The 24289-nt window shown below is 45.8% G+C and overlaps 1 protein-coding gene and 2 pseudogenes across 2 annotated transcripts; 1 reads left to right on the top strand and 2 right to left on the bottom strand.

Moving 5' to 3' along the window:
- Window positions 1-51: 51 nt before the first annotated feature.
- On the bottom strand, window positions 52-24289 carry ZNF551 (zinc finger protein 551). Of its 2 annotated transcripts, none has more exons than XM_068528959.1 (5): window positions 24158-24289; window positions 8309-8430; window positions 8027-8230; window positions 4478-4601; window positions 52-3082 (listed from the first exon to the last, which is right to left on the bottom strand). In XM_068528959.1, the coding sequence occupies exons 3-5, from the start codon at window positions 8057-8059 to the stop codon at window positions 1176-1178; spliced, it is 2064 nt and encodes a 687-aa protein (XP_068385060.1). In that variant the 5' UTR covers window positions 8060-8230; window positions 8309-8430; window positions 24158-24289; the 3' UTR covers window positions 52-1175. The 2 variants fall into 2 exon arrangements, with proteins under 2 accessions (XP_068385060.1, XP_068385061.1); XM_068528960.1 differs by lacking the exon at window positions 24158-24289 and adding an exon at window positions 23962-24052.
- LOC137752527 (zinc finger protein 551-like) lies at window positions 14423-16939 on the bottom strand (annotated as a pseudogene).
- Window positions 19283-19666, top strand: LOC137753674 (cytochrome c oxidase subunit NDUFA4-like; annotated as a pseudogene).

The following is a 24289-nucleotide window of genomic DNA, read 5'->3' as shown; positions in this document are numbered from 1 at the left end:
GCAGCAAGGGAAAAACAAAAAATAAATAAATAAATAAAAACAAAAAAATAAAAACACACACACACAAAAAAAAGAAAAAAAAACCCTTCCTTGAAAACCATTGGGGAGTTCAGGTCTTTTGAACATTAGCTGCCCATTCTTCTTGCTTGATGCCCTACAGTAAATGCTGTACTTCACTTCATCACAACCTGGTGTCAGTAGATTGGCTGTGCTGCACATGGGCAAGTGGACCTGAGTTTGGTTCAGTAACACAAATTATGGTTCTACCTGACTGAAAATGTCATTGAAAATTTGTACATCGTGGCACATGGCTCCTTTATAGGACCTGGGGATGAGGTCCCCTCAATGGTGCTGGGAATTATGTGAACAAGGGAATAAAATTCATGTTGGTCACAGAAACACTGGGGGTTCTCACAACAAAGGCCTCCTCTTCAGGGTGACTTCCAACCTCTCCGAAAATCCTGGCACCAGTCCACCAATTAGGACCACAGAGACCTGCAGTCTTTCTTTTAAGGCCTTGGGAAGCAATGCAAATTAATCTGTTCACCTCTACATGCTACAGATCACAATTCTGCTTCCAAACCCCCATGGAAGAGAGAAAAGAACTGCCAAAAATTAAAGGTGCAAGAGGAGGCCTTTACAAAAGATCACAAACCAGAGCAATGTGCAGCAAGCAGTTTCCAGGTTGGTAAATTAGAACCTGGAAAAATTCATCAAAAGTATGATGTGAGAACAATAATGTCCCTGAAAAAGGTAGTCCTTCTTAGCAAGCTGAGGATAGGTCCTTTGGACCCAACCTGGGTCAGGTCCATTCCCTAAAATCAGAGAGAAAGGAATGAGGATCCTGCTAAGGGCTTGGGCTATTCATAATTTCCTCAAGCAGATGGCAGAACACAGAGTTCAGCTTTCCTGAGCCTGTTGGAGTGGTGCCTGATGTACAGGGGTGAAATGGCTTCAGCCACAGAAAGTGGCAGTGACATAAATCTAACAGCAGCTCTGAGCAGGTTACAAAGTATAATGTATCTCCTTAAAGCCTTAGGTGTAACTGAAACTTATGAGCAATCTTGCATGGTGTATGTTTGAATAAAAGAGGTTTAAATTCAGGTAAATGGCTCTCACACAGTCTCCTCTAGTGTTGCTATACTGAGTGAGGAAATAAAACATTCCCTGCACATTTAAGGCTTTTCTCCAGCATGAACTCTCCAGTGTCTGAGAAGGTTAGATTTGCGGCTAAAGGATTTCACACATTCACTACATTCATAAGGTCTTTCTCCCGTGTGAACTCTCTGGTGTTGAATGAGGTCAGATTTGTGGGTAAAGAGTTTCCCACATTCACTGCACTCGTAAGGCCTCTCACCAGTGTGCCCTCTCTGGTGTTGAATGAGGCTAGAACTTTGGCTAAAGGATTTTCCACACTCATTACACTCATATGGTTTTTCCCCAGTGTGAACTCTCTGATGTTGAATGAGGCTAGCACTTTGGCTAAACGATTTCCCACATTCCCCACATTCATAAGGCTTTTCTCCAGAATGAATCCTCTGGTGTTGAATAAGCCCAGAGCGTTGTCTAAAGGATTTCCCACATTCACTGCACTCATAAGGTCTTGTGCCAGTATGAATTCTCTGGTGTTGAATGAGGTCAGATTTGCGGGTAAAAGATTTTCCACATTCAGTGCACTCGTAAGGTCTTTCTCCAGTGTGAACTCTCTGATGTTGAATGAGGATAAATTTGCGACTAAAGGATTTTCCACAAACACTGCACTCATATGGTCTTTCTCCAGTATGAACACTCCGGTGTCGAATGAGGTTAGAGAACTGTCTGAAGGACTTCCCACATTCACTGCACACATAAGGCCTTTCTCCACTGTGAATTCTCTGGTGTTGAACGAGTTCAGATTTGCAGCTAAAAGATTTCCCACATTCGCTACACTCATAAGGCATTTCTCCAGTGTGAACTCTACCATGTCGAATGAGATTAAAAATTTGTCTAAAGGCTTTCCCACATTCACTGCACTCATAAGGCCTTTCTCCAGTGTGAACTCTCTGGTGTCGGAAAAGGCTAGAACTTTGTCTAAAGGACTTCCCACATTCGCTGCACTCATAAGGTCTTTCTTTAGTGTGAACTCTCTGGTGTTCAATGAGGTTGGATTTGTAGCTAAAGAATTTCCCACACTCACCACACTCAAAATGCATTCCTCCAGTGTGTTGTCTCTGGTGGTGAATGAGTTTGGATTTGTGACTGAAGACTTTTCCACATTCACTGCATTCATAAGTCCTTTCTCCAGTGTGAATTTTCTGGTGTTTTGTAAGACTAAAGTTGTGGGTAAATAATTTTTCACGTTCTCTGCATCCATAAGGCTTTGTACCACTGTGAATTCTCTGGTGTTTAACAAGGCCAGAGATATGGCTAAAGAATTTCCCGCATTCACCACACTCATATGGCCTTTGTCCAGTGTGAATTTGCTGGTGCTGAACAAGTCTGTAGTTGCAGTTGAAGGCTTTCCTACATTTGTTACACTCATAAATCCCTTCTTTAGAGCAGACACTTTGATCTTGAACAAGTGTGTGGCTGTGGCTGGCAACTTTTTCACATTCACCCCACTTGTAATGACTTTTTTCACTGTGAAAGGCCTGTCCACTCTTGCTGCCACTCTGTAGTTCCTCACTGTTGGGTGTGGCCTGGTGCTGGAGAAGGCCCAAGGTGGCTGGGAAGTCTTCCCCAACCTCCCTACAGGTGAAAGGCTTCCCTGGCACAAAGAAGTTGCAGCTCCTCACAAGCGAGGCCCTGTCCACATCTCTTTTCCAGGGCTTCTCTCCACTGTCATGCCTCTGTTGCTGGTGAAGGTTTGCACTGAAACAGAAGCATCTCACATATGTGCCACCCAAGTCTGGTTTCTGCAAAGGGTATACTGTTTGGTGCTCAGCTTGCTGCAAAATATCTTTTAAGATGGGGACACACATCTCATAGGGGTGGGTCTTCTGGGTGGATGGACCTGCCTTAGAAGCCCTAACCTGTGACTCTCCTTCTACAGATATACTCTGCTCAGAAGGGGCCTCCTCATCTTCTGTCCCATGGCAACAACCTGAAAGCAGAGAAACGCTGAGGAAATGCATGTTTACTTTGGTGGGAAAGTGAAGCCCCATTACAAAGGTGTGTCAGACACAACAAAGAATGAGCCATGGGTTTGTTCTAAAAACAAGGAAGCTGGGGGCAAGCTGAGGAAGTGGCTGCTTGGCAGCAGTGGGCAGGCCTCTGAAGATCACAAATAAGGGAAACCTCACCAGACAAAGGACACAAGGATGGGTTGCACCACACAGAGCAGAGGCAAGGTTTCCAACTCATTCCTCTGCCAACAACCTTCAGCTGTGGGGCAGGCTGGTTGTGTCCTGCCCCAGTAAAATCCAAATGGAATCGAGTAGCTGGCGTTCAAGGAATATTTAAGGATATGTGCACACCTCATGATACATGTGCAGGTCAATGGGGGAGAACACTGCAGAGGGAGCAGTACCGAGGAACAGGTGACCCATGGAAGCCACAAAGGTGAAGGCAGCCAGGAGCCGGAAGTCACAGATGAAATAACAAGTCAGCAAAGTGTCAAGTATGGGGAAAAGGTAGAAATGAGGTGCGGTCAGTGGCACTACTGGTCACCGGGCAGGCTCCTGGTTTGATATGAAAACAGCCATGATGTCATGTCCTCCCCCAGCTGTCACTCACCAGGCCCAGGCAGGCTCTCCTCTGAGACCATCTTACCATGTCTACTCTGTGAAACAACCAGGGTTCTCTCTGCACCCTCCATTGTACAACTACTCAGAACCTGAATAACGCAAGTCTTATGAAAGACAGCATAGGTGAGTGGCCAGCACTGGCCTAGAGCAACTTGCCCTATGACAGTGTTCAGTAAAGAAAACATTACATATAATTGAATCACTTTGCTGTACACCAGAAACTAATACAACATTGTAAATCAACTATAGTTCAATTTTTTAAAAAAGTCTCTAATAAAATGAGATATTCCTGGGGAAAAAAAAAAGAAAACATTACAAAAAAAAACTAAAGGAGAGTCTTACAAAAACAGCCCATGGATCATGTAAGTAATGACCATGATCTGGCACAGGCAGTCACAAAGAAATGTTAGCTAGAAGAAGTGGGAAGAACTGGAGGCCATGGATCTGGACATAGTCACTCCACCAGGGAGAGGGCAAGCAACGTGGGATTCATTAAGCCAACTACAAGACTCCTGACTCCCAGACCCATCTCTGCACTTTTGGAGGCAACAGGTGTTAGGGATGCTTGGGGAGTCCATTACTCAGGGCATGACACACAGCTCAGTGCTGGCATCCACAGCACATCTGACAAGAAAGTAGAGGAAATTAGCAGAGCCCATGATCCAGCTGTGGAAAAGACAATGCTAACTCCAGGGAAAAAAGGAAAAACAGGACATCATCTCAGAACACTGGAAAGAGTGTGAAGGTCTTACCCAGGGATGCTACAAGTGCAAAGTTTTCCAGCATCACATTGTAGTACAGGAGTCTCTGAGCCTCATCAAGGAGCCCCCACTCCTCCTGGGAGAAGTCAATGGCCACATCCTCAAATTTCATACCCTGTCATAATGGAGACAGTTCATTCCACCATCAGCTTCTCTCCTAGGATTCCAAGTTCATCATGCCACGTTCCCCACTCCCCTCACCCCCTGCCCCAATCTATCCTCTGCTCACTCTACTCCCCACCTCAGAGGAGATACCAGGCCTTGGTGCCATTAGAATCACTCTCTCCTTATATTCCCACTGATACTGTGTCTTCCCACATCAATAGGCAGATGAGCAGATAGGTGACATCTGACCACTGGGTCTTGCATGTAGGCCACATTGCCTCTTGTCAATAAGGTGGGTGTCACACACATAGGTTAGGGAGAGACGCTGGCCACAGGGAGGGTGTGAGTGATCTGACACTGGTCTTTCCTTCACCCTTATGACCCCAACAACAGGGTTCTAGGGCCATTAGTTCACACTACCTCTTCACATGCACATCATTCTTTGAACCACACTTCACTCCCATAGCTGCATTCCCGCAGGGACAACTTCAAAGGTCACACAGCCTTGCCATGATGGGGATAGTTCATTTCATGACCAGCTTTCCCCCTAGGATCCCAATTTCACCACCTCCCCAGTCTATCACTTGCTTACCCCTCTCCCTTCCCCACCTCAGTCAAGATTTCCAAGCTCAGGTGGCACTGATACCCATTGTCTCATCATGGTCCTACTGATCACTGTGACAGCCCTAAATAACAGACAGGTGGGCAGACAGATGTCATCTAAGCTCTGGACCTAGCACATAAAGCCACAACACCCCACTCTTCTCAGGCAATTCCCCTGGGGTTCCCCAGATCATTTCTCCCAGACACCAGCAATCCTGGGCTCACCCTTGACTCTTATGCCAATACCAGGGCCCTGGAACCGTGAGTTCACACTCCCTCTCCATGTGCACATCACTCTTTCCACCACAGCTCTCTCACAACTTCACTCCCACAGCCACAGCCCCCCTCCTGCCCTACACCAAAATCATCTCCTCAGCCTCTCTATTCATTACTCAGTATATGTGATCCACAGAATGCTTGGCAAATTCAAACACGATCAAGTATGACCCTAGACGGTGACGGTCCCCACTGACAAAGGCAGCCTTGAGTCCTGCTATGAAGGCCTCCTTCCTTGACTGTCCCTTGCTTCAATCTCACCCACTGAGAACCACATCAGATCTCAGATACCCATGGCCCTACTCCACTTATGCTGCACTTGATGAACCCTCACCAGTCATAGCTTTCCTTTCTCCACCTAACCCTCATTCACGGCCCAGCGCCTGGCCCTTTACATCATCTGTGAGTTTCCCAGATGACCACTTGTGTCCCCAAGCTAATCTGCCAGCCTGACTAGAACACCCCAGGTCCCACCAAGGGTTACAACAAAACCCTAGTGAGTTGGTAGAGCAGTGAATAAACACCAGCTTGTCTGAATTACTCCCGATGATGCCTCTGAATCCATCTCATGTCCACTGATCCTTCAGAAGCCTTGGTCGTATGCCAAACCATTTACCCTTACAACCCTCTCTGTGACTAACTCCTTCACCCATGTTGTGACACCCACCTCCCACAACCAGGGCTCCAAGCAGGAAACCCAGTCCGCAGGCCCATTCTCTTCTTCCTAGGCTATTATTACCATTATCTTCCTGACGAGGACTCCCCATACTAAAACGATCTACAGCTCCTCCCTGGTCCACACTGTCTACTACCTTTTGGATAAGTCTCCATCCCAAACTCCTCCTCAGAGTTCCAGATGCCCACAAACTGCACTCTGAAACACCTCATATCCTTAAGAGGTCAAGAATAGAACTTCTAATATCCCCAGTGAAAATTACTCTTACTATGGACTTCCCCGTATCAGTTGGTAGAGCTTCCATCCTTCCACATGTAAAATCCATACTTTCACTTCATCCCTGACTCCTTCTCTCAACCTCAAAATTAGAAAATCCAGCTTGCCATACCTAAAACACCAATCCAGAATCCAGCCACATCTCCCAACTCCATGGCCACCACCCTGGTCCAGCTACCAGCACACTCACCCAGACTATAGGAGTATCCTTCTCCCTGGTCTTCCTATCTCCTCCCTGATGCCAATACTGTTCTCCATGCTGCAGCCACAGGGAGCCTGTTGAGACCTGGGTCAGATCACCTGTCTCCACTGCTCCAAATTTCTCATTGCTCCTATCACCTCCAGAAGAGACACCCAATTTCTCACAAAGCTGTTCCAGGGAACTCCTGGTGGCGCAGTGGTTAAGAATCCGCCTGCTAATGCAGGGGACACGGGTTCAATCCCTGGCCTGGGAAGATCCCACATGCCATGGAGCAACTAAGCCTGTGCGCCACAACTACTGAGGCCACAGAGAGCCGCTCACCTAGAGCCTATGCTCCACAACAAGAGAAGCCACCGCAATGAGAAGCCCACGCACCGCAAGGAAGAGTAGCCCCCACTCACTGCAACTAGAGAAAGCCCACGCGCAGCAATGAAGACCCAACGCAACCCAAAAAAAAGCCGTTCCAGACCTGCCTCCTGCTCCACTGCTCTCAGTTCCCATGAGAAAGAAAAGATACTTGCAGGTCCCTGAACCCTCCCTCGCCTCCCCTCCAGGCCTTTGCACATTCTGGTACCTATGCCTGATCTGGTACTTTCCTTATCTCATTCCACTCGTTGCCAAAAATAGGAACCATTCTTCATAACCCTAGGCCTGGTGTTTGTTCAAGGCCCCCAGGCCCAAGGCCTGGAAGAATGGCAAAACAGTACCAGGACGCTATTACCCCAGAGACCACAAGGGTGGGGTGAGGACTAACGAGACCCTGAAATAAACTCCACAAACCAGTATTACTAAGCGATTCCGTAGTTACAGGAATCTGTGGAAGACAGGTCGTTTGGGAGTTTGACCACCACGGCCAGCATCCTTGGGCTCAGACCGCTAAGTACCCTTGGGCAGCCCAGGAGCCAGGTGAGCTCGAGATGTCTGAATTACCTCCGGGCCTCAGCCCTGAGAGCAGACTCTTGCCAGCTGTGTAATCTTTTACAGGATTCGACCTTTCCCGTATCTATTATCTCTCTTCTCGTCTGTTCTTCCTCTGAGCAGCCTTTGGAAAACTTTTAGAATCCTATCTCAGTGTCCCTCTTTTGCTCACACCCTTCAGAATGAAAGTAAATCTCCTCAGGCACAACTTCACCTCACATTCTTTGTGTCCTGCAGACATAAGACGGACTCCAGGTTTCCCGAATCCTCCCGCCTCAGTCCGACCTCCCAGCCTTTGCACTTGCTGGTCCCTCCGCCTGGCACCCTCTCCCACGCGCCATCACACTGTCAGAAAAAGACCTACCCACGACCGCCTCACCGTCCCGGACACCGCGCCCCGAGCTGCAGGAACGTGAGCAGGCGCCCCAGGGCTTTAGTGTCTGGGGGGGTGAGGGCGGTGAGAGCCCGGAAGACGAGCGTGTACCTGAGGCGGGTCCCTCAGCGCCGGCGCCGCCATCGGAGTCTGTGGGCGAAGCGGAGTCTGTGAGGCGTGGAGGTCCCGATCTCAGCCTGTTTCGGGTCACCCCGAGGTGCGCCGCCGCCAAGCCTTGGACCCGCCTCTGTGGAGGCCTCTGGCACCTTCTCTTTTAGGACCCCTGGCTCCGAGCCTCTGAGTGGACGACCCGACCTGAGAAAAGCCAAAATGACCGCCACAAGGAAGACGCCGGAAGTCCCGCCCCGAAGCGAAGCCCACGCACGGAAATACCTCTGCCCTGGGCTTTCATTGGCTCAACTCCGCCACCATTGGGCGCATTGCCCTCTGGGTAGTGTAGTTTCCACAGCTGCGCAGGAGGAGATTCCTGGCGTCCACCTCGGCGAAGAGACGTTCTGCGCAGCACGGAGAAATATAGCCATTATTTTGTAATAACTTTAAATGAAGTACACGCTATAAAAATATTGAATCACGGGACCCCTGGCGGTCCAGTGGTTAAGACTCCGCGCTTCCACTGCAGGGGGCATGGGTAAGATCCCACATGTCGCTTGGCAGGGCCAAAAAAAAAAAAAAAAATTAAATCACTATGTTGTATACGTGAAACCAATATAATATTGTAAATCAGCCATACTTAAACTAAAGAAAAAAAAGGTTCTGGGGCACTGAGAGTGGCGCTGGGAAATGACTAACCTTGGGGGGAAAGGAATGTGATTACCCCTTTTTAAAGGGGCGGTTCGCGGGTTTCCGGGGAGTGTTGTCTGCCACGGATCATTTGTTTAGAGACATTATTCCGGTCTCTATAAGCTCAAAATGGCACCCTGTGGCTAAAAAGATTATTCCAATTATTTCCAAAGGCTACAAATGCGAGCGGACATATTCTCATTCAGACTCAAAATGCATCCGGTCTTAGCTGGAATGTAATAAACGTTTTCTTACTATTCAAATACATACAGTTATAAGTGTTGGTTGTTTTTTAACTCTGTATGTTTAGTTAGGGCCATGACTTGGAAGATGAGTAACGATGTTTAGGCCTCCCTGAAACAGGAGGACAAGAAGTTGTCTCTGCCTCTGTTTCCCAGAGAACATCTTTCATGCCTGTATCCTCACTGATTGTGTCTAAACCATAAAGGAGAACTGTCTAGCCACTTAATATTTCTTACTCAATTGCTAAAGATATATTCAGTCCCTTTAGGAATCTGACATCTATCTCAAATGGAGAGCAACTTATGAAATTGTTTTGGTATAGTGTAGTGCCTGCTCAATGAGTGATAGTGTTCTCAGGCAGAGGGCATGTGCAAAAGGGGCATCTGAACCCCATCATCTCATCTCCTTGCTGGGAGGGGGTTATCATTTCTTCAGTGATTGTTGGGACTGTTGTGCATGAGGAATAGATGATATCGAAAAAAAAAAGTTGTGAAATGCGAATTATAAGGAACTATTTATAATGATTATGTAGTTAGTCAAAGAGTGGCAGAGAGAACTCTGCGGAAGCATCTGAGGAGGGTGAAAAAAGTTAAGACCTCAATAACTTTTATTAGGAGATACTAAAGTCTGAGAAGAGATGTTAAGCTGAGCTCAATGTTTTTTCACTGATTTAAACATTTATTTTTATTTTTGACGTATAGTTGATTTATAATATTACGTTTCAGGTGTACAACATAGTGATTCAAAATTTTTATAGATTATACTTCATTTAAAGTTATTACAGGGGCTTCCCTGGTGGCGCAGTGGTTGAGAATCTGCCTGCCAATGCAGGGGACACAGGTTCGAGCCCTGGTCTGGGAAGATCCCACATGCCGCGGAGCAACTGGGCCCGTGAGCCACAAATACTGAGCCTGTGCGTCTGGAGCCTGTGCTCCGCAACAAGAGAGGCCATGACAGTGAGAGGCCCGTGCACCGCAATGAAGAGTGGCCCCTGCTCGCCGCAACTAGAGAAAGCCCACGCACAGAGGCGAAGACCCAACACAGCCAAAAATAAATAAATAAATTTTAAAAAAAGTTATTACAAAATAATGGCTGTAATTCCCTGTGATGTACAATATATCCTTGATGTTTATTTATTTTCTACATAGCAGTTTGTACCGCTAAGTCCCCTACCCCTATCTTGCCCCTCCCCTCTTCCCTCTCCCCACTGGTAACCACTACTTTGTTCTCTGTATCTGTGAGTCTGTTTCTGTTTTGTTATATTCACTAGTTTGCTGTATTTTTTGGATTCCACATGTAAGTGATATCAAACAGTATTTGTCTCTCTCTTTTTCACTGAGCATAATACCCTCCAGGTCCATCCATGTTGCTGTAAATGGCAGAATATCATTTTTTATGGCTGGGTGGTATTCCACTGTGTGTGTGCATGCATGCGTGCGTGTGTACCACATTTTTTTATCCATTCATCTGTTGATGGGCACTTAGGTGGCTTCCATATCTTGGCTATTGTAAATAATGCTGCTATGAACATTGGGTGCATGTACCTTTTCAAATTATTATTCTTGTTTTCTTTGGATATATACCCAGGAATGGAATTGCTGGATCACATGGTAGTTCTATTTTCAGTTTTTTGAGAAACCTCCATTCTGTTTTCCACAGTAGACATTAACTGCTCTGGGACATCCAAGGAATGGGGAAACGATCACGAAAATAATTCCAACAATAACAGCAGCAGCAGCTGAGTCTCCATGAACCTCACTGTGCACCCGCCCCGGGCTGAAGGCTTCACGTGCCATGATAAAGGGACTGTCCCCAGTTCTGCAGCTAGACTTCCAGGTTTGAATCCAGCCTCTTGAATCTGATACTTGTCTGTGGTGCGACCTTGGGGGACCCACTTCATCTTTGTGATTCTGGATTTCCCCAGCGATACAGTGATAGCTCCCAATGCCCAGAGTGCTGTGATAATTAAAAAGAAATGCTCCAAATGCAAATCCTGGAATCCTGGTACCAGTACAGGCTGTGTTTTGTTGCTTTGACTGACCCTCACAGAGGCTATGGTGAACACCTTCATCACCTCCCTGTCACAGTCAGTGAAGTAAATCTTGGGGAGCTCTAGAGTGGCCCACAGATTCCCTGGGATTCCACACTGAGACCTCAGTAACCTGAAGCCACGTCCTCCAGTGGATCAGAGGGTTCTAGGAAGCCCCATTTGTTTCTCACAAGCACCTGGGGACAGAAGGGCCCAGAGGTATGTGGCTTGGGGATATCACCTGCAGGTGTGGCTGGTGGTGTAGCCACTGCACACAGAACGGGCACCTCAGCTCCTCCAAAGGCCTGAGAGCAGGGCTGCTCTTTATCCCCATTTTACACAGGAGACAACCCAGAGTGAATTGTTTTGCCTGTGGTCCCAGTGATGGCTGGCGATGAGATTTAAACCCACATTGTATGGCCCACGTTTGGGGAGTCTGATCACTGACCTATTCTTTGGCTTCCAGAAGGGCTTCGGAATGTCTATTCTAATACCACCTGGTCCACCTTTTTTTTTTTTTTTTGTGGCTGCATTGGGTCTTTGTTGCTGCGCACAGGCTTTCTCTAGTTGCAGCGGGCAGGGGCTACTCTTCGTTGCGGGCGCAGGCTTCTCATTGCAGTGGCTTCTGTTGTTGCAGAGCACGAGCTCTAGAGCGCAGGCTCAGTAGTTGTGAGATACGGGCTTAGTTGCTCCGGGGCACGTGGGATCTTCCCAGACCAGGGCTTGAACCTATGTTCCCTGCATTGGCAGGCGGATTCTTAACTACTGTGCCACCAGGGAAGTCCCACACCTGGTCCACCTTAAAGTCCTGCTCCAACCCACCAATCCCCAAGATAGACCAGGAAAATGGGTGAAAACTACAAAGCAGGGCTTTATTATATTATTAAACATCTAACTTAGGAAAGTGATGAAGTGTGTTAATAATGCAGATGAATCTATAATGCAAATTAAGTGTATGATAAATATGAACATTACATTGTGTATAGCATACAAATTTGCAAAAATTAATAATTTTATTTATTTATTTATTTGGCTGCATCGGGTCTTAGTTGTGGCACGTGGGATTTTAGTTGCGGCATGCAGGATCTTTCATTGCAGTGTGTGGGCTTCTCTCTGGTTGTGGTGCGCAGGCTCTAGAGCACGTGGGCTTAATTGCCCCACTGAATGTGGGATCTTAGTTCCCCAACCAGGGATCGAACCCATGTCCCCTGCATTGGAAGGCGGATTCTTAACCACTGGACCACCAGGGAAGTCCCCAAATTTGCAGAAATTAGGAAATATTTTTCCGGAATTGAAAACAATTATTCCATAAAGCAAAAGAATCACTTATGTTATTCAAGGAGTAAAATGGGTAAAATTCCAATATATCTTTGTTATTTTACTGTCCTATTTGTTAAAAGGAAATAGCCCTAACTCATAAAGGAAAATAGCCCAAATGATATGAGCACACATTTTACCAAAGACATACAGATAGCATATACACATCCGAAAAAATGTTCATCATGAATCCTTAAGGAAATCCAATTAAAGCAACACTGAAATAGCATGACAAGCTTATTAAGAGGGCTAAAATTGGGGAATTCCCTGGTGGCACAGTGGATAAGACTCTGCGCTCCCAATGCAGGGGAACCAGGTTTGGTCCCTAGTCAGGGAACTAGATCCCACATGCGTGCCGCAACTGAGAGTTCACATGCCACAACTAAGGAGCCTGCCTGGCACAACTAAGACCTGGCACAACCAAATACATAAGTAAATATTTTTTTAAAAAAGGAGGGCTAGGGCTTCCCTGGTGGCGCAGTGGTTGAGAGTCTGTCTGCTAATGCAGGGGACACGGGTTCGAGCCCTGGTCTGGGAAGATCCCACATGCCGCGGAGCAACTAGGCCCGTGAGCCACAACTACTGAGCCTGCGCGTCTGGAGTCTGTGCTCTGCAACAAGAGAGGCCGCGATAGTGAGAGGCCCGCGCACCATGATGAAGAGTGGCCCCCGCTTGCCGCAACTAGAGGAAGCCCTCGTGCAGAAACGAAGACCCAACAGAGCCAAATAAATAAATAATAATTAAAGGTGCTAATAATTTAAAAAAAAAAAAAAAGGAGGGCTAAAATTAAAATAATTAAACAAATCAGGATTCACTAGGATGTGAGGAAATGGAACCCTCATACACTGCTGGTAGGAATGCAAAAAGGTAGTCATTTTAGATCAAAATTTGTTAGTTTCTTCAAAAGTTAAACATTCACCTACCCTATGACTCAGACACTGCACTCAAAGTTATTGACAAAAGATAAAATATATTCATTTTAAGAAATGTACACAAATGTTTGTATCACGTTTATTTTTAAATTGTCAAAAATCTGGAAATAACCCAAATGTCCATAAACAGATGAATGAATAAACAAATACCGATTTATCCAAAGATAAGAATACTCAGCAAAATTAAAAGGTGAAGTATTCACATAATATCATTGATGAATCTCAAAGTAGTTATACAACATAAAGTAAACCTGGAAAAAAAGGGGTAAATATTTAATGATTCCCACCATATAAATTCTACAAAATGCAAAGGTATCAATTTTAAGTGAAAGTAAATCAATGATTATTTGGAGGGAGGGAAGGGCAGGGAGAGATTATAAAAGGATGTGAGGTAAATATACAGCAATGGATATGGCCATTATTATAACTATGATGGTAGTTTCACAGGTTCATACCTACATCAAAACTTATCAAATAGTATACTTTAAATTATGTATATAAGAAAATGTATAAAGTTTAATTCAATGTAAATTATACTTTTAAATAAAGCTATAAAAAATGGCTTTACATTTCACAAATCTGTGCATCCCTTTTAAGAAAATAAATTTGGGAATGCTATATTGACCACCATGTCTCTCCTCATGCCCTCTGAGAATCAGTCTTGCCTCAGTGGAAGCCAACATTGGTGAGCAATGAAGGATGTTTCCAACCACATCAACAGGGATACAGACTGGGCCACAAAGCCACATCCCAGGACTACAGATCTCCATTTTCACTACCTTTGTGTTCCCGCCTCTGCAGTAACGGCCTTAAGGAGAATATCAGTGAGAGACTACAGGAATCCACAAACCTTTACATGGGAGACCAGTGGTCAGCGTCCCTGAGCACACTGGGATGGTGACTGATGCAAACTGTGTGGACCTGCCAGGTGGTAAAGGTAAAACGTCTTTGGCCATAGAAATTGGCAGTGACATAAATTTGGTAAGAGCCCTGAGCAGATCAGAGAGTATATAACAAGCCACACATGCTTTCATATAACTCAGACTTACAGGGGATCTCCTAACTGTGAACATTTGTACAAAACTGAACTCAGAGAGATGGCTCCTTTAGTGCCATTATAATCAACAGGACAATCGCACATTTCCTAAAAAGCTAAGGCCTTTACACAGTGTGAACTCTTTGATGTTAAAAGAAAGTAGATTTTTTGCTGAAGGATTTCACACATTCATTACTCTTACAAGGTGTTTCACCAGTGTGAACTTTCTGATGACAGCGAAGTCCGGAGCTGAAGGTGATAGATTTCCCACATTCATTGCACTCATAAGGCCATTCTCCAGTGTGAAGTCTCTGATGACCACGGAGGCCAGACCTAGTAGTTAAAGTTTTCCCACATTCACTGCACTTATAAGGCATTTCTCCAGTGTGAACTCTCTGATGACAATGGAGGCCAGACCTAGCAGTAAAGATTTCCCACATTCATTACACCCATAAGGCCGTTCTCCATTGTGAACCTTCTGATGATAATGGAGGCCAGTGCTATAGGTAAAAGACTTTCCACATTCACTGCACTCATAAGGCCTTTCTCCAGTATGAACTCTCTTATGATCATGGAGGCCAGACCTAGCAGTAAAAGATTTCTGACATGCACTGCACTCATAAGGCCTATCTCCTTCGTAAACTCTCTGATGATAATGGAGGTCTTTGCTATAGGTAAAAGACTTCCTGCATTCATTGCACTCATAAGACCTTTCTCCAGGGTGAACACTCTGTTGTTGAGTAAGGATGGAGCTATAGCTAAAAGATTGTGCACATTCACTGCACATGTATCATTTTTCTCCAATGTGACTTTTTTGGAGATAAACGAGCAAAGATTTGTAGCTAAAGGATTTCCCACATTTGCTGCACTTGTACTGCCTTGCCCCAGTATGAACTCTTTCATGTTGACTGAGGGTCGAGCTCTGCTTAAAAGATTTGCCACATTCACCACACATGTAAAGCCCTTCTATAGTGTGGACTTTCTGATGCACAACATACAAGGATTTGAACCTGAATGCTTTCCCAGGGTCCTGGCACACAAAAACACTGTCTTCCAGTGTGGACACCCTGGTCCTGATCAGGTGTGTTTTGGGGGTTAAAGGCTTTCTTGCATTTTCCCCAGGTATAATGATTTTTTCTTCTTTGATAAGTCACCCCACACTCAGAGATTTTGTTTGGCTTCTCCTGGGAGTGAGTGGCCTGTTGCTGGAGGTGTCCTGACAAGATTAGGAAGTCCTTCCCAAGCTCCCTGCAGGTAAAAGGCTTCCATGACTCCTGGAAATTGCAGTTCTTCACAAGTGAAGCCTTGTCTACACTGCCTAAAAAGGGTTTTTCTCCCATGTGCTGCTTCTGGTGTTGTTTGCTTACCCTGAAATAAAAACATTTTGCACATGCCCCACACCTCAAGAGTTTCTGGCCGTGTTGTGTTCCCTGCTGCTCAGCCAACTGGAAAATGTCTCTCAAGACTGGACCACAGGACTTCCCTGGTGGCGCAGTGGTTAAGAATCCACCTGCTAATGCAGGGGACATGGGTTCGTGCCCTGGTCCAGGAGGATCCCACATGCCACAGAGCAACTAGGCCTGTGTGCCACAACTACTGAGCCTGCACTCTAGAGCCCACGAGCCACAACTACTGAAGCCCGTATGCCTAGAGCCCGTGCTCCACAACGGGAGAGGCCACCACGGTGAGAAGCCTGCGCACCGCAGCTAGAGAAAGCCCGTGCACAGCAACGAAGACACAACGCAGCCAAAAATAATTAAATAAATAAATAAATATTTTTTAAAATATTAAAAAAAAAAGACTGGACCACACATCTCGCAGGGGTGGGTCTTCTGGGAAGATGGAGCTGGACTGGGAGTTCTGGCCTGTGAGATTCCTATAGAAATGCTTTGTTCAAAGGGTACCTCTGCATCCTGTGCTCCACAGCAACAACCTGAACCCAAAGAAATACTGGTGAAGTATATGTTGACACTATAGGAATGGGGCAAGCCCATCACAAATGTGCATCTGTCACATCTAGGCATGGGTCCAGGGATACTTTTGAAGACAAGCAGGTTGAACTCTGAAGAAATGGCTGCTGTGCACTGCTGGGCTCCTAAAGTCACCGAACAGTGGAAACCCCACCAAGGGAAGGACACAAAGACAGTGTATAACACGAGGAACAGAGGTAGGGTTTACAACTTACTCCTCTGTCATTGGCTTCCTACAGAACCATTCCTGTTGGTTGACATGAGGTTGTGTAGAAGAATGTGAATGTACCCATCCCATGAAAATCAACTGCAACAGAGTAGATACTGTTGAAAGTCAATATAAGGATATATGCACACCTCCAAGCACAGCATGCGTGGCCTGATGTTGGAGAGCACTACAGGGAGACCTGTCAAAGAAATGGTTGAGATGTGGGGTTTAGAGAGATCGAGATTACCGCTGGAAGGAAACCAGAGTGTAAATGATAACTACTAGAACTGACAAGTTGGCAAAGTATCAACAATGTGGAAGAACAAATGGCAATGGGATGTGGACCCAGGCAATGGAAACAAAACACTGGTTGAATGGGACAGGTCTCTGGTATGGTCTTACACACAGCCCTGGTCTCACAGCATCGCCAACTGCCATTCACCAAGGCCAGGCTCCCTCTGAGCCCACTCTTCCATGACTGGAGTCATGTCTATCCTGTGATGCACAAAGGATTCTCCCCCCAACTCCTAGTTGAGCAAGTACGTGGGACACATGATGCAAGTCCTAAGAGAAAAACAGCACAAAAGAATGGCCAGCACTGTCCCAGAGCAACTCAGCACAAAAAAAGACTAGAGAAAAGAGATCTATGTGAGTGATGCCAGCGAGACGACAGAATAAGAGATACTAGCATTCATTCCCTTTCCAAAAACAATTAGACAGCTATCAATGAATAAAAATAGCCCTGGGGTGGGTGCGGGGTACAGCGTAAGTGTCCAATTAAGACAAACAGCAACACAGTGGAGCAAAAGAAGGAGAATAACTGCACAGAAAGGATTGCTGGGAAAACTGGCTTAGCAGAGATGCCTGGATGGTTAGGATCAAAGTACGTAAGTGAGAGCTACTTGTGTCAGCCACTGGGCTTGTGCCATCATGGTCCCTAGTGGCCTGCTCTGTGGAGGACCCCAGCAGGCTTTGTCACTGACAACAAAGAACCTGTCCGATAGCGGCAGACTCCCCAGTTTTCACATTAGAGGATCCTGTAGAGTTCATCAGCATGGATTCCAAAGGAAATCCCCTTAGCCATAACATCCTCAATGGGAGAAAAAGAGATCAGTGGATTCCCAGCAGTCTTTGGCACCAAAGACTCCAAAAGCCATTGCCACCACTGCATACTACTGCTGCCATGGTCACTGAGGACCCCTACAATCTTCACCATTCTGATCTCAGCTCACAGATCTGCACAGAGACTATACTCCCGGGGTCTTCACTGGAGTCAAAACCACAATACCCCACCCAGCCACCACCCTTGCATTCACATAAAGGTGAAGCTATTTCTCTAACCAAAATTCACCCCAAAAGGTTGAAAGAAATGACTGATTCACCACACGTACACACATTGACACAAAGATAAAAGAAACATGAAAAACAAGGAAACATAATACCATCAAAGGTACATAATAATTTTCCAGTAACCAACCTCAAAGAAATGGAGATCTATGAACCACCAAAGGATTCAAAATAAATGTTTTAAGGAAGCTCAGTGAGGGGGCTTCCCTGGTGGTGCACTGGTTGAGAATCCGCTTGCCAATGCACGGGACACGGGTTCGAGCCCTGGCCCAGGAAGATCCTACATGCCGCAGAGCAACGAAGCCCGTGAGCCACAACTACTGAAGCCTACACACCTAGAGCTTGTGCTCCGCAACAAAAGCCACTGCAATGAGAAGCCCGCGCACTGCAACGAAGAGTAGCCCCCACTTGCCGCAACTAGAGAAAGCCCGTGCGCAGCAACAAAGACCCAATGCAGCCAAAAATAAATAAAATAACTTTTAAAAAAAGGAAGCTCAGTGAGCTACAAGAGAACACAGATAGATAACTCAACATGATAAGGAAAATGATACAGGAACAAAACAAGAAGTTCAGAGAGACAGGAATCATAAAAAAGAAACAGAAATTCTGAAGTTGAAGAATGCAACAAATGAAAAGAAAAATGCAACAGAGTATCAACAACACACTTGGTCAAGCAGTGGAAAGAATATGTGAACTCAAACACAGGTCATTTATCATCCAGCCAGAGGGGGCAAGAAAGTGAAGTCAGCATAGGTAAACTATGGAATACCACCAAGCAAAACAATATTTGCATTATTGGAGTCCCAGGAGAAGAAGAGAGAGAAAGAAAAAGTGTCAGAAAGTTTAAAGAAATAATGTCTGACTTCCCAAGTCTGGGAAGAGATGTGGACACCCAATTCATGATGCTCATAGGTCCCTGTACAGATTCATTCCAAAGAGGATATTACCAAGACACATTATAAACAAAACTGTCAGTAAACAAGCAAAAAAGCCAAACAGAATTTTGAAAGCAAGAAGAGAAAAGAAACTCCTTCACACAAAGAACCCTCATAAAGCTATCAGTAGATTTTTCAGCAGAAGTCTTGCAGCCTAGGAGACAGTGGGATGATATACACTTGGTCCTCTGAATCTGTGAATTCTAAACCTGCAGATATGGAGGGTTCATTCTGTTCACTGTACTATGCCATTTTATATAAGGGACTTGAGCATCCACAGATTTTGGTATCCACATGGGCTCCTGGAACAAATCTCCTGTAGATACTGTATTCAAAACACTGAAGAAAAAAACTGCCAAACAAGTATACTTTACCTAGCAAAGCTGTCCTGCACAATTAAGGAAAGACTTTAGACAAACAAAAGCTGAGGGAGTTCAATGACACTCAGCCTGACTTCTAAGAAATGCCAAAGGGAGAAGAGACTACTTAGTCCTGGGCCTTGCACATTTGTCTTTCTCTCCATCTGAACTGAAGGCCTCTGTCGCAACCATGCTCCACCAGATCACTGGTCAGGCCAAGAAGCATCCTAGCTTGATCCCCTCTTTGTATTTATTAGAGTGGGAGGTACTGGAGCAGCATTGTATGTCTTGCACCTGGAATTGTTCAATCCAGATGTCAGCTGGGACAGAAAGAATAACCCAGGGAGTTCCTTGGCACTCCAGTGGTTAGGACTTGGCATTTTCACTGCTGTGGCCGGGGTTCAATCCCTGGTCTAGGAACTAAGATCCCGCAAGCTGCCCAGCGTGGCCAAAGAGAAAAAAAAGAAAGAATAACCTAGAACCCTGGAAAAAACTGGGTCCCAATGATCAATACAAGTTCTACTCAGTGAATGTCGATTACAGCAAACTGAAGAAAGAAGTTCCAGACTTCTAAATGAAATGTTTCACTATAATGCTTCTTAGAATGAAGGTCTTCCAGAAGCCATCTGTACAATTTTCCACTTAACCAGGAAATATTTCCCCTCTAAATGCATGAAATCACGTTGGTGTTTTGTGTTGGGGTTTACACTGATTAATAAATACCTGAAACTTCAAAAAAAAAAAAAAAGCCAAAGGGAGTTCTTCAAGCAGAAATGAAAGGATAATAAATAGAAACATGAAAACATAGGAAAATATAAAACTCACTGGTGAAACTGAGTATGTAGTAAAATTCAGATTACTATAATACTGTATTGGTGGTGTTTAAATCACTCAAGTATAAAAGTTAAAAACAAAAGGATTAGAATAATTATAGCCACAATAACTTGTTAATGGATACACAATATAAGAATATCTGAACTGTGACATCAAAAACATAAAATGTGGTGGTGGCAGGGAGAGTAAGTTCTGAATGGTGTCAGGAAAACTGGATATCCACAGGTAAAAAAAAAAATGAAACTGGACTCCTGTCTTATACCACTTATAAAAAGTAACTTGAAATAGATTAAAGACTTAAATGTAAGACCTAAAAACGTAAAATTCCTTAAAGACAACCTAAGGAAAAAGTTCTCTGAAATTAGTCCTAGCGATGATTTTTCTGGATATCACCAAAGCACAGGCAATGAAAGCAAAAATAAACAACTAGGACTACACCAAATGAAAAATACTTCTGCACAGCAACGCAACAATCAACAACAAAAAAAGGCAACCTACAGAATGGGAGGAAATATTTGCAAGCCATGTATCTGATAAGATGTTACCATCCAAAATATACAAGGTATTCAAAAGACTTAATAACAAAAAAATAGAGTTAAAAAATGGGCAACGGACATGGAGAGAATACATACAAACAGCCCACAGTTATATGAAAAATGCTCTTCACTAATAAGGTAGACTTCATTAGGCTCACTACAAGATTATATACCTCAAATCCTTACCTATTAGAGACCAGTACAGCAGATACTAAGCTACAAAAGAAAGGAGAGAGCAGGGTAAACAACCCAGCCCTGGCTATGACAGCAACTACTCAGAAAGCTAGGCAAGGAAGCAGTTCCCATGGTCCATATGTGAGAAGAAGACAACATCCTCTGAAGAAAAGGAAGGGAGGAAAGATAGAGCCTAGTCCAGGTCACTGGGAAGAGTAAGGGAAAAAAAAAAAAAGAAGAGTAAGGGACTTACTCTTCAGCGAGGATACAAGTGCAGAGTTCTCCAGCATCACTTCGAGGTACAGGCATCTCTGAGCCTCATCAAGGAGGCCCCATTCCTCCCAGGAGAAGTACACGGCAATGTCCTCAAAGGTCACACCACCTTGTCATGATTAGTACAAATGAAAGTACGAATATTCTCTGAGAACCCACAGTCCAACTCCTCACACATCTCCACGATCATCCTCTTTCAAAGCTCCCCACCTCAAAGGAGATACCAGGCCCTGGTGCCACTGATGCCCACGCTCTCCTCAGGGTTCCATTAATTACTGTGCTCAGCAACAAAAGATGGGGGGCGGGGGGCCGCAGCACATAAATGCCATCTCAGCTCTGGGCCTGCCAAGCAATTCCCTTGGGGCGTCCCAGATTGTGCCTCCAAGACACAAATTTGGGCTCATGCTTCACCCTTAAGGCCCCAACTCCAGGGCCTGTGGACCATCAGCTCTTAATTCTCTCCTTGTGCACATCATTGTGTAGACACATCTCTCACATCTTCAGACCCCACAGTTGCACTTCCCCAGCTCTGCCACCTTCCTGCCCCACACCACAGACATCTCCCTGGACTCACCCATGTACTTGGCAAACGGCATCCAGAAGAGTGCTTGAAAATTACTAACATGATTTAGTACAACCCCAATCCTCTGATGGATCCACAGCCAGGTAAATTCTCAATGCTGCTTTGATGATTGATGTTGCCTGTGATCTTTGTTTCAATATTAACCACCCAGAGCCACATGTGAATTTCAGATATCCATAACCCTCTTCCACTTCCATGCTGCACTTGCTGTCCATTCAGCCACCACAACCTTCTGCTCTCCACCCAAACTTCATTAAAAGCCCAGTCCCACATGCCCAGCACAGTGACTCTCCCAAGTGACCATATTCGCCCCAGACCTTACTCACTAGCAAGAATGAAACATCCTACAACCCATCAAAGCTCACCACCAAATCCTGGTGAATTCATACAGTAGTGAATTAGCAGGAGCCCTGCCTCAGTGTCATCTTGTCTCAATTACTCCTATGCCTCCTGGACATAGGAGCAGCTATCTCCAGTTCATTCATCCCATGGAAGCCTTGGCTACTTGCTAGATCAACCCACACCATTTCCACTATCACCCTTCTCCCTAATCTCTTTTTGTGAGGTCCAGCAACCCCAATAGTATCAAGGAAGAAAACTACTCCTTAGTATGCACCCTAGTCCTTCTGACTTTCCAATAGCGTTGTCACTAAAATCTGCATTCCTTCCTAAACAACATCCACAGCTCTACCCTGGTCTACATAACAGCCATCACTTTTGAAAGTCTCCCTCCTGAAAGCCTTCTCCAGATTTCCAGACCTGTGTGTCCAACTGCCCACTCCACTAACTGTTCTCTGAAACTTTTCAAAGTCTTAACAGGACCAAAACAAAACTTCTGATGTTCCCAAGGAAAATTCACCTACCACCAACTTTCCCATGCCAGTTTGTTGGAGCTTCCATCCTTTCAGCTGATAGGATGAAAAACTCTAGGGTCATCTCTGGCTCCTCCTTTTTCTCCCTCACCTACACCATCCAAAGTCTACTCAGCTCTTTCATTAAAAATGGACCTGGAGGGACTTCCCTGGTGGCACAGTGGTTAAGAATCCGCCTGCCAATGCAGGGGCCACGGGTTCGAGCCCTGGTCCGGGAAGATCCCACATGCCGCGGAGCAACGAAGCCCGCGAGCCACAACTACTGAAGCCCGCACATCTAGAGCCTGTGCTCCTCAACAAGAGAAGCCACCACAATGAGAAGCCTGTGCAATGCGAAGAAGAGTAGCCCCCGCTCGCTGCAACTAGAGAAAGCCTGAGCGCAGCAACAAAGACCCAACGCAGCCAAAATAAATAAATTAATTTATTAATTAATTATTTTTTTAAAAAAATGGACCTGGAATCCAACCTTTTCTCCCACCTCCATGGTCATAACCCTGGTCCATCAACACTCATCTGGATTATAGCAGTAACCTCCTCCTGAATTCCCTGCCACCTGCCTTAACCACATAATCTCTTCTCCACTGTGTAGCCAGGTGGAGCCTTTTAAACCTAAACAAGACCAACTCCTTTCTCTTATACAAATCTCCCATTATCTCCATAATAGATGCCCAGATTCTCAGGCAGCCACATTACAGGCCTGATTCTTGATTCCCTGCTCTTTGTTCTTAACAGAAAGAATGGAGACCTACTGTACCCTGTTGCCAACTCAGTCACACTGAGCATTTGCTCAGGCTGCTATATGTTCCTGAGATAACACCCACACCATATGTTTACACTGGTTGCCAGAAATAGGAACACCACTATGTTACCGATTGGCCTGCATTGCGGTACTCCCAGGGTCCCCACAGGCAAGAGACAGGAAATCAGCACAGGAAGTGCCTCAAGACACCACAATTCCAGACACTATACCGCTAATGTCAGGACTAGTGAGGGCCTGGGACATGCTCTCTTTCCTTGTGTAGATTCCCTAAGTTCTTTTTTAACCTCCAGAATCTGTGGGAAGAGGAAGGAACCATGGCTGGGTTCCATGTGCACAGGACTCCCCCGTATCCCCACCCAGCCCTGGAACCAGGTGACTTCGGATTAATTTACTAACCTCTGTGTTTCAGTCTTCAGAGCTGCCTATAACCAGATCTCTGACCCTGGATAAGGACTCTACTTATCTGTGCCTCACTGTTCTCATCACGCACATTCCCGACTGTTCCCTCTCTGAGCAGCTTTTTAGTAAACTTTTAAAACCCTAATATAGGGGCTTCCCTGGCAGTCCCGTGGTTAAGATTCTGCGCTTCCACTCCAAGGGACTTGGTTTCTATCCCTGGTTGGGGAACTAAGATCCCACATGCCGAGTGGTGCGGCCAAAAAATAAATAAATAAATAAAACCCTAACACAGACTGTGTTCCTCTTCCATTCACAACTCTCCATGGCTCCCAGGTACCTCTGTTTGCCAGTCCAGGCGTGACTCCCCTTCACACTCATTGTCCTCTAAAAACAAAGGCTGGACCCCAAGTTTCCAGAAGCCTCCGGGCTCAGTCCTACCTCCAAGCCTTTACACATGCCGGTACCTCCGCCTGTAACCCTCTCCCACGCGCCATCACACTGTCTGTGAGAAACAGGGACCCCATCTTCCTGGACACCGCGGCCTGGCTGCGGGCACGTGGGCAGGCGCTCCGCACTCGGGTCTTCCGTGTCTGGTGGGGTGAGGGCGGTGAGGGCCCGCAGGACGAGCGTTTACCTGAGGCGGGTCCCTCAGCGCCGCCGCCGCCATCGGACTCTGTGGGCGGAGCAGGGCCGGGAGCAGCAGTCCCTACCGCTACTCAGAGCTCTACTGCCTCTGACACGGTAAACAAGTCCGAGGGAAACAAAA

Source organism: Eschrichtius robustus, chromosome 19 (assembly GCF_028021215.1).
Source record: "Eschrichtius robustus isolate mEscRob2 chromosome 19, mEscRob2.pri, whole genome shotgun sequence".
Lineage (NCBI taxonomy): Eukaryota > Metazoa > Chordata > Mammalia > Artiodactyla > Eschrichtiidae > Eschrichtius > Eschrichtius robustus.
The sequence above is the reverse complement of the archived record's forward strand: the minus strand, read 5'-3'. Positions and strand labels throughout refer to the sequence as shown.